Below are 14,796 nucleotides of genomic sequence, written 5' to 3' on the forward strand. Positions count from 1 at the left end.
ATTATCTTTTTTATAAAAATTTTTACACAATTACACTACACTGATATAAAACATTTACATTTAGATACAATCTTTATTGCATTATTCATTGAGCCACGTAATTACTGATATTATTATTCAAGTATATATATATATATATATATAGTAACACATAAAGAACAATTGATCGATAATGACAGTAAATAATTGGAATAAGAGATAAGATCAATTGAAATAAACAAGGAAGTTACATTGGTTTCTAGATCATGGTCAGAGTTCTCAAGGTCAAACACCCTTCATCGACAAAACCTGTTTGGAACACGAGAAGAAAGTCGTGGCCCAAACCTGATTGTCGATCGCCTCGGTGTCTGAACTTTCGTAGTGGCCTCCTTTTCAAATATCCTCGATCTCCTGCTTCCATCTCGTTTTACGTTTATCTCTTTCTGGAAGCTGCACGACAATTTATCGTCGTACCCATTCGCTCTCACAATTTCGCTTAAAATTCAAACGATACATAAATGCGAGCGCCTCGCTTCAATCTTACTATGACGTCTCTTATCTGATACACGAAATTAAAAACAGAGATCAAAGATATATACATATATATAGAAATAATTTTTGAGTGACGGTGAATGGAATAATTAGGAAGACTATATCAAAACACGTGTCATTCGTTTAGCTCGTATTAGAAATCTTTAATTAAAATTTTAAATAAATAGAAAAAGGAAACTAAAAAATATTTATCAAATTATATTGCCATAATTATACTTCATTATAGAATCTCGCTCAAAATAGAAATTATGAAAAACTGAGGACATGTAATTAATTAATTCTAATCGCGTCAGCATGCACAGCTTGCAAACGGCAACGACAAACCAAGTTATTACGCCGTGATACGTGCTGGTGGAATCTGGCAATAAAATTTGCATTAATCGTTCTCGACCGGCGGAGAGCACAGGAAACGGAAACGTAGAAAAGTAGGATATGTAATAATGTATGACATGTATATCAGAGAGGAGAAAAAGAAGATATTAATCCGGCAATTAATTCTCCATTTTTCGTATGTTTAACAAAGTATCAAACAATATATCAGTTAATAGTGAAAGCAAAACATTTTGTAAACTGCACTTTCTCCTTATTAGTAATAATTAACTAACAGCGACAAATTTTACTAAGATGCTGACTTTTGGTGAATCTCAGCGTTCACTGGAATCAAATTAAACGTCTCGATATTATTGATGTGGAGGCATGTAAAAAGACTTAAAAATTTATAAGAAAATAAAAGAAAGATAGTTTAGTATTGAAACAAGAACAAAGATGGAACAAAAATGGAATATAGCCCTTAGATAGAGAATCACGAATTCGAGTTAAAATGCCGCGAAGATTATTACATATGAACTATTTGCCATCGCGTGATTTATGGCGCGAATCATTGTTAACTACGTATGTAGATTTAGATGACGGCTGGTACAAGAAAGTCAAGGCAGCATATGAAGAAAGAACCGATGAGGAAAATTGTATGGGCCGTAGTAACGCATAGTGAAAAGAAAAAAAAAATAAAGAAGCAAAAAAAAGTAGAAGCAACCGAAGAGGCAACCACGAAGGCCACAAAGGCTCACCCAGTGACTGCTTGTTACTCTGGCACGTCTCCAAGTCTACTCTACAAGCTTTTTCTATTTTACCCCTTAGTTTTCCGTTCTTCTGATTTATTATTATATTGCGCGTCACAATTTAGCCGCTCAACAGCCGCCACTATTCGTGACAGAAATCGGATTTCATGACGTATCGATTCTTTAAGTAGAACAGAGATCTTAAATTTATTGATTTGTGACAAAAATTGTATCAATTTTTACTGTTATTGTCCAGAAAAAAATGTTTTAATTAAAGAAACTGTAAAAACACACACACATAATGTATTGTTATAACGAATGTTTTTATTTCTATTCAATCTTAAGGCGATCCTAAAGCCGTCTGTATTACGTACGAGTATACCAACTAAATCGTAATTTTTGTATAACAATTACTTTTTTCTTCATTTACAGATTTGAAAATCCTTTTTCAGGATTAAAGTATATGCATTAATACGTGTCTGTGAAATGGAGTTTATGTCGACAAGGCTGGGCATGTATTTAAAATACTTTCATTTGAAAAACAGTATTGATAAGACAATTATATTTTGTACTTTGTGTTTGTTAGGAGTACATGAAAATATTTTGTATTTCGTGTTTCATGGAAGCATATAAAAGTATTTTGTATTTTGTATTTCAGTATTAATAACAAAAGATTGAAAGTATTTTATATTTCAAATACTAACATTGACAATCAGTCTTATTATTCGAATTACAAAATATAAAATGTTTTCAATCTTTCGATTCTAAATACAAAATACGTAATACTTTTATGTGATCCGCTGAAATAAAAAATACAAAATATGCTTGTACTACAAATAGTGTGTGTTAAATAAAGATATTTCAAATATAATACATGCCTAGCCCGGTCGACAACGATAAAAAATTTTTTAATTGAGGTTTTTATCATTTCTTAATCCAATATGGCGCCCTACAGCTGTCATGTCATAGCAACATTTGCTTCATAAAAGTTGTGCAATTTGTATTTACTAAATATATGTGCTTGAAATATTGATGTAGTAGTATGTAGTGATGTGTCAATGACGTAAATTGTCTGTGTAAGTTCTACTTACATTATGACTAATCGCCTTTTATAGAATCCCCTTAAAATTTTTTTTATTTTTTTGTCGTCCGCCGACACGATAGATTTTAAAAGTACAGTTAACTTTTAATTGTAAATTCTGATAGATAAACTTAGATCTTTAAAAAAAGTAAATAAAATACAATCCAACTTCTGTGATAGTAAAAATTTGTTAAAACTTTCGCAAATGGGTAACAATTTTTCATTTAATCTAGAAAAATATAAAAATCTGCACTGAAGTTTGAAAACTCAAGGACAAAGGATGAAAATTTCGCATTGTTGACAAATAGTTAAATATAATAGGAAAAAGTAAAAGAGATACTGAGTTATCGTAATTTATGCGCAAATCTTTCAACATATAATAAATTAATAATTACGTAAATTGTTCACAAACAAATCATAAAAAGATTAAGAGCTGTACGCGTTTCGACTTACTTTAAGATCATTATCAACATAAGAATATGAATAATACAAAATAGTTTTACACATTCAATTATATGCGAGTGTGCAGTAACAATCGATTTGAAACATAGCTATTTTGTAGGTTTGAATACAGTTATATGCTTATTTGTATATAGAAGTGATTCAAGTGATTTTTATTAATATTAACACAATTCGATTTCTAATCTTCTTATAAAAACTTGCTATCTGAACACAATGTACTTTTTAATCATAAAATTTTAATGTAGAAATAAAATTTTTAACATAAAATCATAAAAAGCTAAAAGAATGGTATTTGTACTGGAGTATTTTGTATTCTCGTTATGTACATTTTACAGGTGTTTTAGCAATTAGCAGATGAATTAATGGATTGCGTACGAGACGGAACTTGCACATAGATTACGCGTAACGCGCCCATTATTAAGTCGCATGTTTGTCCGTAACGATGCTTTGCAAATGACCGAGACAGTTTCAGGAGCGTCCATCATCCACGGAAATAGTTGAAATTCTCCGGGTAGCCGCCGGAAACGTGAAAGTATATATCGCGCGCGTACAAAACGCGAACGAGTGTGAGTCTCCGGATGCCGTATATCTTTGTAATAAACTCAGGCGACCCCAGCCCATTTGGCTACGTGCTACCCTTATGACCCGTCGACGTTAATTACCAGAATAATTGCCTAGGATGGAAATCCAAGCCTTATGTAGGCGTGCTTTGTGGTGTTAGTCGGACAGGTCAGGCGGCACGCATGATCCTTTCAACACGACGTCCTATGTCATGCGAATAATACAATTTTTATTTTTAGAAATGGAATATATCATTTTCAAACAATATTTATTTAATTATTCAAACTGATTAGCTTTTAAGAAAGTAGAAGAGACTCTACATGTCTTTGCAAGAAATATGAATAAGTTGGAAATCTTATCTAGAAAAAAATATGATAGAAAAAAATATGATATCCTATGAATTATATAGACGAGTAATTTACATAAATTAATTTTAATTTATGTAAATTATATATAATTCATAGGTAAATTAAATTAATTTATGTAAACAGTTTGCACAATAAAATATAAGCGTAATTTATTTTATATCTATTAGTTACTGTTTTTCTCTAAAAATATAATTATCTATTAATAAAGAAATATTTATCAATTTTAATTTATCTAGAGAGAAAGTAAATAAATTTTTTCTACACAAAAGATTTATTTTCGAAGCAATGAACAATGAAGACAATCTCGACTTTGTATTTCGTGATCATACTTTTCACTAACGATCAAGCCTTTTACCCTGACACCCGCGGATAATTCAGGCGACGATTGTCGCTCACGAAACGAACAAGGAAGAGACTTGCCTCCTTGGAAATTCGCCAAAATCGTGGCACGGATTCTCAATTTACTAGCTAGTTTGACTTTCTACGTATCCGAAGTACACATACCTTCATTTTTTCAAACCAAGGAAAACATTTATATGTGCCACTATTGACGTATCTGTCCTACAGATTTGCCAATGGAAATTCAAAAGATTTAAGTTTTTATAATAGTTCAGTAAAATATATAACTGATAAAAATTCTTTGATGTTCGTAAATGACCTTGATTTTTCAAATCTAGGAAAGACTTCTTATAAATTGTTTCTAAAATTGTGAAAATAATTATGATAACATACAGGTACGCAATTATATAAACTAAATCGTTTTAAAATTCAACACAATATTCCTTTATAAAAAAACGTAAATTTTACATTATTAGATGCTAATTATATGATATTTAAATTACCATCTATTAAAAACTATATATGTTATTAAATTACACTAACATAAGAATAGATAAAATTTTGAAAACAAGTTTGCCTATCGCTGCTTATAAAATCATGATATGCTGTGTTTTTAAATAATACCTCACTCGCAATAGATATTAATCGGAATTATCGAATAGATTCTTTTAAATCAGAACCAAAAATAAAGTTCAGACTTTTTCTTCTTTTTATTCTACAGTTTGCAGTTATATAGTACTATATATGTATCGCCATGGATAAATAGTACATATGCATATGTATGCACGCCTGACAATAAGTCCAATCCTTGTCTCTTCCTTATTACGAGCATACATCTGCACACGAAACTACAACGGGTTCGATATCCGCACAAGAGCAGAAGTTACTTAGAAAATTGGAGACAAATTCTCTTTTTTCTTCCCCGTCCGTCACGCTTAACCACAAGATACATCCTGTACTGCGATTCTTTTCGCAATAGGTAAAAGACAAAGATCTATGCAGAAGAAAGAAGGAAAAAAGAAAGAAGGAAGAAGGAATGGAAGTATAAAAGAAGGAAGAGAAGAAGAAATAAGCGAAAAGAGTGAAGGCGATGTGCTCTCGCATAAAATTCTCGTTACCCTACGTACTATGTATCGAGCAGCTCTCGAAACGACACGCTGATCCTCACTTCTTCTCATCTTCTTCTTAAACCATTCCCCTTCCGTGTTCTGCCTTCAAACCCCGACATACCGCCGCTCGTCCTCGAAATTGCATTTCGCTCGACTGTCGCGGCTCGTTTGCTCGAATGCGCCAAGAGCTTCTCGGAAATATAGGCTGCCTTTAACTTCGAGGCTGGCAGTGGTGATGACGACGATGACGGCGATGGCGACGACGATGATGCACAGTTCTATTAATTCAAATTACGGAAATGGACTTTGCACCACACGTCGCAAATACGTGCAATGTCTGTTTAACTGCGATCTCGCCTAGTTAGTATGTTGAAGCTAACGCGCACGAGCCTCTCACATCCGTGGAGTATGTCGAACATTTGGCAGAACGAAAATATCGATATGCATGCTACAGGCAATCGTTGATGTGTCTTGGATGATTCAAGTACCTCTCATAAACTTTCAAATATAGCAGCATCGTAAACTTTTCAATATTTCTTCAAAATATTGTAAATATATTGAAAAATAAAGAGTATGATAGAAAAAATATATATAATCCATTTACACATAAACTCCGTACATATAAAACATTATTACACAATAATTTTGTTAATATAACAAATTTTATTTATTTTTATGTAAATTTCCTTTTGAATTTTTTTACGAGAACAATATTACAATATTATTATTTTACAGAAAAATTCGATAGTATATTATTTCATATAACGTACACATTATCCACCATAGAATATTAAGAAATAAAATAACTTCGCATTCTGTTCGTACAAAGTGTCACGAATCCAAATATATATATTTGCAAAAATTATAAAACATATTTTATACAAATATATATTGAATTATTACTTTGTAACAAATTTAGACATATTAATAAGATATACAAGTAATTTTAATAGAAATCTGAATTACAATCAATTCTGTAATCTTTGCAACGATTGAGATAGGCTTTGGAACGCGTTACATGCATGCACGATTCTGCAAAATAAAGTTTTCCAAAATAAAATTTACCGCAGACTTTGCAACCGTCGCGAAACTTTGATAAATGGGATTCTTAAAAGTTTCCATCTCTCTAGCATTAAGTAAAATTTCCATATCGCTATCATATTTATGCGTACAAGAGAACTTACATTGCACAACGATCAATTGTGCCGAAAGCAACGGCACTTTATGTTTTTGCTAGAGCGTCGCGAAGAAAATAGTTTGAAAGCATTCTCAGAATCTACTTCCTGTGACGTTTTCCATGTTCTCTGTATCCGACTGTACGCTGTATGGAATGATGAACGATCCTTTCTGCATCCTATATGAACGCTGAGCGCATACAATGTCAATTTTAGCCGCATGTATCAAATTTGGTGAGGGAGACGCATTGCTGTCGTTTCAAACAAACTGATATTAGATATATGTATATATTTGTGATTCTAAATACGAGATTATTTTATTTCTTAATGTTCCATGGTAGATAGTGTATATACTATATGAAATAATATAATATCGAATTTTTCTGTAAAATAATAATTTTGTAATATTGTTCTTGTAAAAAAATTTAAAAGAAAATTCACTTAAAAGTTGATTTAAAATTCAAAAGTCTTTTGCTATTTAATATAATTTTTTTATAGAATAAATATAACGTCTTACGGATATAATCAGAGATCTCAACATTGTTTCTTCGCATGTGTATTCATGAATTATGTCTTGTTACACTAAATATAGATACGCTAGCTTAATATTATCCTGTCGCACATCCAAATACACCTTTCATTTAGCCACGTGTAAATTAACGGATAGCGGAATACACAGCATCACAAATAACAGAGCAAAATGGCGTAGTTGCATTATCCCTACGTCATATAATGGCAGAACCCACCTGAGCATTCCGTTTAAATTCAATTAAGAAGAACGAAGCTTATCCCAAATATCTTATTAAAACATTTGAGGAATATTTCTCTGTTGAAAGCCATGATTAAAAATGGAGAAATTTTAAAAAAGGAAATTTTGCTGATACACACAAACACACATACGCACACATACACACAACGGTGAAAATCTAGAGACACAGATTTTAACTAACTAAACTAAATTTAAAAAATTAAACTTGAAATCGTGCTTTTCTTATATTTAATCTAAAGAACGGATTAATTTTCTTATAATCCGAGATAAATTAATTAGTTTAAATTGACTTGTACTTTCTTGTTATAAAACAAATAAAAGAAAATTACGAAATTAAGTTAACGATACGAGGTAAGTTTTTGACAATTATTTCATTAAATGTGCAAATATCAACCCCTTATAGAAATTTAATACTGGAAGGTAGTGGTTAATTACTTATTTCGAGTATTAAAAGCATTATTATTCAGTGCTTTAAATACTTAAAATAAGTAAATATCAGCATTAAATTGGCCAGTATGAAATTGGATTTCTATAAAAGACGTGTATAGTCGGATGTTGAAGCACGTTCAGCACTTTTCCACGACAATACATATAATGCACAAAGCTTCGTCTTCGGACCGTCATTTTCTCGGAAAGTGCACGGTTCATAAATCCGTCCCGCAGCGGCGAACCCCACCTGCAGAGAGTTTATAGCTAATAAACGCAAATACCTACCGCGCTGCTTATGCGGAATACATAAAATATTGATACACATTAACTATCAAAACTGGTGTAGGATGATAACAATGGCGATTCGACGTAAATGAAACTTTTTTGTATACAAAAAGGAATTATAATATAAAAAATTTTCCATTAAAGATTTTTTTTTAATAATTAAATCGTATAATTATATAATCTAATATATAAAATCTAATTTATAAAATTGATTTTCAATCTCTTAATTTTTTGTTTAATAAAAGAAAATAAAATTTTGTAATCGTTTTAGTAGAGAAAGAAAGAGAAGCAGTGTTTCTAAAGATAAGTTAATTAATTATGAATTGAAAATTAATTTTTGAATAATTTGCATTACCTTTTTAGCTGATGGTTGACAAAAATAAGTATAGTGCGTTTTATTTTATGGTATTTATCAGCAAATATTTTAAGCAGACGTTATGCCAACAAAGCACATTTCCGCGTAGTCGATATCGAAGATATCGAAAAGATACTCTTTTCGACTCTTTTATTTGACAGATCGTGACAGATATGTGCAACACCAGCATTCAGCATTGAGCCAAATTGAAGAACAAAATATGAAAAATGCTATAAACATTTTCTTTATGTTAAGTGTCATATTACGATTCCAGATAGGTGTATTGAGATTTAATTTAATTGGCTGAATCGCGGAAGTGAATAATCCGTTAACATCATTCACACTAGTAATTAGCATTGTGTTACGTATGATTATATGAGAAAAAGTGAAAGCTTAAATTCTTCCTTTTCGTCACGTAAATCAGGAAGTAAAATTATCTTTTATATGCCAGTAGTAGAAAATTTTGCGGACTTTGACCGCTAAGTTTTTTTACTATTTATGGATTCTCATTAAAACGTAGTCAGTGATCATCCTAGAGAAGATGCAATATAATCTTATTATATATTAAATCTAATCTGTTACTTCCTAAAAAATTATTATCAAAATAATCATTAGGATTATTTGATAAATTAAGAGCAGTAATATTATCTTTAACATAATTTACAGACAAGTTATGTTAATTATTTAGAATAATTACAGAAATAATATTTTTTACTTTAGAAGAAAAGCATTAAATAAATTAAATATTAATCCTGCCATATGTTTATTGCAACAATTGTCTCAACAATATAATTACATTAAACTTGATTTTAACAGAAAATTTATTTTTCTATATATAATATTGTATATACCTATATGGAACTTTTTATCTTTCTGATCTGAAATATATTGTATTGTTTGAGCACTAATCTCCTTGATACTTTTACAATCTCGCGTTTTATAATAGGATGAAAATAAATCTTATTTTAATGAGTACAGGTATAAGTAAAATTTGGACAATGCTAGTCGACTTTATTATTAATAATCGTTTAGTAACTGAGAACAAATTTTTCAATCAACTAGTTTATGATATTTGCCAGTTAGTATTAAAGGAAAGAATTAATAGCTATTTCAATTTTTTCAATATTTAATTGGCGAAAATTCTTTTGAGGTCAACAAAATCAACAATTTGGTTTTATTGGCAATATTTATTTATTCAACTGAGAAAAAGCTTGCATGTGAAATTCATCTGCATTTTGATTAAATTTTTGTGTTCTATATCAATATTTGTATACACATACATGTATAGGTACATATATATACGTACATATACATATATATATATATCTATACGCAGATATATAATTATTATTTTGAATTAATAATAAGGATCGCATAATGTACAGTTAAATAATTTTTAAGTGTAAATCTTATAAAATATATAATAAGCACAGAAAATGAATTATGTAATTAAATATTTTTAATTCAAAATATATTGATTAATATATTATGTGCAGATAAAATATAAAGGTACCTATAAAAATATAAAACAAATTTTAAAGGCATAAAGTTACTAAAACATACAGCTTAAAACTTTTTGAGAAATGTTTAATTGGTAACGTGATAAAGAAACAAATAAAATAATATTAATCTGTTTCTTTATGTATCATGTAAATCTGAACTGTATTTATATAAAATAACAATAGAATACATACTATATTATATAACAAGCATGTATGTATCCTAGTATATAGCATGTGCGTTAATTTTTCGTAGAAACTTAGATTAATTACTTATATCAATAAGCACATACATATTTCTTTCCAAAGTACTGATTGAAATTTAGTCGAAACTTGAGAGATTATTAGGAAAATATTAAACATGAAAAATAAAACTTTAGTTTTTTAAATTTCTCTTATCTATTCTCTACAAATTGCTCTTTTAGTATCTTTAATCACAAACATGTACGAAAAAATGAGTCTGACGTATCTTGCTAATATTACTTCCTGAGCTACATAATATCTTCCGTGATAGGCAGCACACCGCTTATATACTTGCTGCTTAATGAAGGAAGAAAAAAAAGAACGGTGGGAAACAAGGGAAGAACAGTGACGATGAGGAAAAAAAACTTTGTGTGACGTATACACGAAGGTGGATGATGAACAAGTGTTACGTCGCACGAAACCACATCGTGCAACGAGCGTATATCTCGTTGGTACATGCAACCGACCAGTATAGAAGGAAAATAATATATAACGAGCTGAGTGAGATGGAGAGAAATAAGTGAGAGGTTAAATCTTACAAGAATCAAGGAGAAAAGTGTATAAACTTGATGCCCTCGTACATCTATTATGTCTACACACTGCAGCACTGTTTTGTAATTACATTCGTGGGCGTTTACATTTCTATCTGACTTGTCTTCACATAGACTCATGTAAGCGCATATATGTGGATGCATGCTTCTGCAAAGTGTTATTGTTTCTTCGAGTAAAGTATTATAGCTTGCTAAAAAATTCTCCCTTTGTTGACAGATCGTTAAACCTTAATTTTATTCAAGGATTTATTAATCTTTATTTAGTGTGATATTAATGTCTTTTTCGAATAATTAATGTTATTTGTTGGTTATGCTTTTTTTGTTATTACTATTATTATTATTATTATTATTATTATTTAATTATAATGTTATAAATCTAAAAGAAATACGTAAAAAATGTATCTCGTAAGGAATTTTTAACAATAATAAGAACAAAAAACGTATGTATGTAATATTTACTGATTGATTTCGTGTGTGATTTGAAATTTAAAACATAGTAAATATTGTGATAATACCTTAATGAAAATTCATTAATTTATATTTTTGTTGCAAAATATTTTCATAATTTCGTTACATTTTCTTAACTTCATATTATAACTTCACATTTTCATATAACTTTATATTTTTTTTTAAACCATATTTAACTGTCGGAAACGTAATATTGATCTGTGAGATTATTAATAAAAAAACATTTCAAAATACATCTTAGTTTTCTTATTTCATTTACAATAATTAATAATTTACTTATTGAAAATATTATTCTTTAATATTTTCTAACTAACAACATGCATATTTTTATATATTAAAAAATTAGAATTAAAGTAAAAATTATTAATTACTTTTACATAAAAAAATAACTAAAAAATAAATTAACGTTTCATCTGATTTGTTTCAGACTGATATATTCTAACGAATGAAGAGATCATATTTTACGTTCCGAGAGCTAAGCGACTATTAATGCGTTGAGTAAAATATATTCATCTGCAACTAGCGACTATCGATATAACGATAGAACAACTTGCTTTAATGGAGGCTTTCGTGCAAACGATATGATCTTTGAGGGTGGAGCTCGCAGATCACAAGAGAGAAACTGGCTTGTCTCGATCTCCTTCAACCTCCATCATAACATGTCATGTGAATGGCTACAATCATCCGCAGGTGAAACTTTCATGGATCAAAATCGATTGTACCGTTACAAATAGGAAGTGTTCAATATTATTGCAAAAAATCTGTAACATGCTATTATAACTCCATATACAACACAAGCATCCAAGAGACATTCTAAAAACATTCAGAAGATATTCCTATGTTCTAAAAGCTTTTCTAGAACGTTCATCGGATAAAGTGTATAGTACATTACTTTATTTGATGTTTGTTCATAGCAACTAATCCACAATATTTCAAGATATTTTGTATTTAATTGGAAAAAATTGTTTAAAAAAAATTTTTAATATTTTACGTACTAAATATCTGCACTATTGTATTGTAGAAGAAACTTACCTCTCTGATGATCTCACAACTTCTGACGCTGCCCATGTTCGAAAACAAAGCACACAATAAATCTTCCGACACAACATGATCCAAGTTGCCCACATATCTAAACCAACATAACAATAAGTAATTAATTACTATAAATTCATTCGCAGTGGCGTAGAGTGTAAAGCGGCTATTTTCTATGCCGAAGATTCAGAGTTCCAAATCCATCCAGTACACAAAAATTTAATTTGATCGTCATCTCTCGAAAGACAATGGCAAACCACCAAGAGTATATTTGCCACCGCCGTTTGGAGCCGACGTTAAAAACAACAGGTCCCATATATCAATAGATATATGCATCGATCTTCCAAATTGGACACTAGGCTAAAAAAATTACCTAATTCCGGAAAAATCATTGTTTCGAAATCTCCAGAGATGACTTGGATCCAATTTGAACGATAGTACGATTGAATGAATGAATGATGAAATTCATTTGTAAAAATAAGAATTTTGCGATGTATCTTCATCAATAATAATATGCTATACTATTAATTTTTTTTTATCTTATATCATATTTAAGAAAATATAATTTCTTTAATCAGTTTTTTTTGAAAAAATGTAAATGAGAACAATTTTTAGGTTCTTTTAAAACATCTTCATAATGATATAATACGTATAAACTAAACCATAGACATAGTATTCAGAGTATTCTATACATACATATATCTACGAACTAAACATAAACATGACAATAGTCTTAATTATACATGTTAAGTATTATTAACTCCTATTTTTTGAATTTAAATGAAAACTAACAAATCCCACTGTATTTTTATACAATCTACGTAATTAACATAAGATATAACGGAAAGCTAAGTGTTAGACGGGATTAATTTGAAATTCGAATTTGATCGCCAAATCTTGATGATAGCACAGTCACGAAGCGGCGAGTTGTTCTAGAAAATAGCAGGGAATGGATACATGCCAGAAACCCATATGTTCGACAGTCGAATTAGAGCGGAAATAGGCAAAAATCCAAATTTCCGAATATACCATACATGGCGCACGACGGTACATATCGCACGATAAATTCTAAACTCGTAGCCAGAGCTCGATTTCCGTAATGGAAGAACAATGAAGAGTGCTTCAGGAAACAATACGATAATACGAGCGACTGTTACGTGAGCGGAGCAGGAATAGAGCAGTAGTAAATGTCATCGGAGCCGCGCATAAAGTTGCCATTAACTCGTTATACGTATCGCGGAATAAAATGCACCGCAATACGGACATACATAAACTAAGCTCGGATGACCATAATATTTCTTCATTTAATCACAGGAAAAGAACTTCATGTACGAGACTAAACATTAAAGGGCCAAATTGTCTATATAACGTTTTAAGTTGAAGAACACAGATATCAGCCTAGAATTTTCTTTTTTATCGCATGTTACATATGTGTGTTATAAATTAGTATTCTACTTTAAATTATCCGTTCTGTGTTAACTATACATAAACAGAAAAGTAAAGTTATAAAGAATGATAAAGCAACAAAAATATCGCGAATTCAAAAAGTAAAAAACATACATATATATTTACATTACATATAAACATAAACATATATATATTTAACTTAAAATTACATATTTAAAGATTAAAAAGAGAATAAGTAAAGAGACATATTCCATAAAATTCATGTAATATATATACTAACAAATGTATAATATTTCAGAGTTTAAATACGTACTTTAAGAAATAGAATTATTTTAAATTAATTCTAAAAACTTGTCTTCGAAGTAAACTTAAATAAAATTTTTTTAAATAAGATGCAAACGTAAATAGATAAATTTATAAAAAAAATATATAAGCATGTATGTAAGCACAAATAGACTTGAATTAATTGAGAATCAGAATAATGATTGCAAGAAGGAATAATACTTACAAAGTTTTTGGCGAATCATCTGGCATATCGATATCCGAGAATTGTTTCACGACGAGCTGCTAAACACAGCAACTTTTCGCGTACTTACACATTAAAATCAACTAATTTTACTTAAATGCATGCTAACTAGAGCATAGAATGTCTAAAATCTCCTAATAATGGAATTGCAAGCTCTTAGCGCGTGCGTGGATCTTACAGACAAATAGCATGCCAAAATGAAGAATAAGTGGCAAATTCTAATTTTGAACTACAATTGTATTCTAAATAAAGAAAATAGTTAATAAATTTACTATATGTATGCTCATATTTCACGATGAGTAAAAACTAACAACACATTTATCTCCACAATTTTATTGCGGCGTTTTGAATAACGTTCAAAATCATTTCATGTTTGATTGTAAGTGTAGTTTTAAATGTATTGTATAAATTTTTTTTCTTCTTTTACTATTATGACTTTTTTTACACAGTAATCTTAAAATAAAAATATTAATATTATTTCTACATTTTTACACATTAAAAGAATATAAAACATTTTAACTTACAATAAACTTTATTTAAACTAATTA

At 29.7% G+C, this 14,796-nt stretch overlaps 1 protein-coding gene across 2 annotated transcripts in view; it reads right to left on the reverse strand.

The window, feature by feature from the left end:
* LOC108729104 (nucleolysin TIAR) overlaps positions 1–14,422 on the reverse strand; it is a 95,073-nt gene extending 80,651 nt beyond the window's left edge. For both annotated transcript variants that reach the window (XM_018458046.1, XM_018458047.1), the window contains exons 1-2: positions 14,231–14,422; positions 12,316–12,412 (exon numbers count right to left, since the gene is read on the reverse strand). In XM_018458046.1, the coding sequence (XP_018313548.1) occupies positions 12,316–12,412; positions 14,231–14,256 (123 nt within the window). In that variant the 5' untranslated portion in view covers positions 14,257–14,422. The remainder of the gene's footprint in view (positions 1–12,315; positions 12,413–14,230) is intronic.
* Positions 14,423–14,796: the final 374 nt, after the last annotated feature.

The sequence above is a fragment of the Mycetomoellerius zeteki genome, unplaced genomic scaffold (genome assembly GCF_001594055.1).
Source record: "Mycetomoellerius zeteki isolate Tzet28-1 unplaced genomic scaffold, Tzet1.0 scaffold70, whole genome shotgun sequence".
NCBI classification, from domain to species: domain Eukaryota; kingdom Metazoa; phylum Arthropoda; class Insecta; order Hymenoptera; family Formicidae; genus Mycetomoellerius; species Mycetomoellerius zeteki.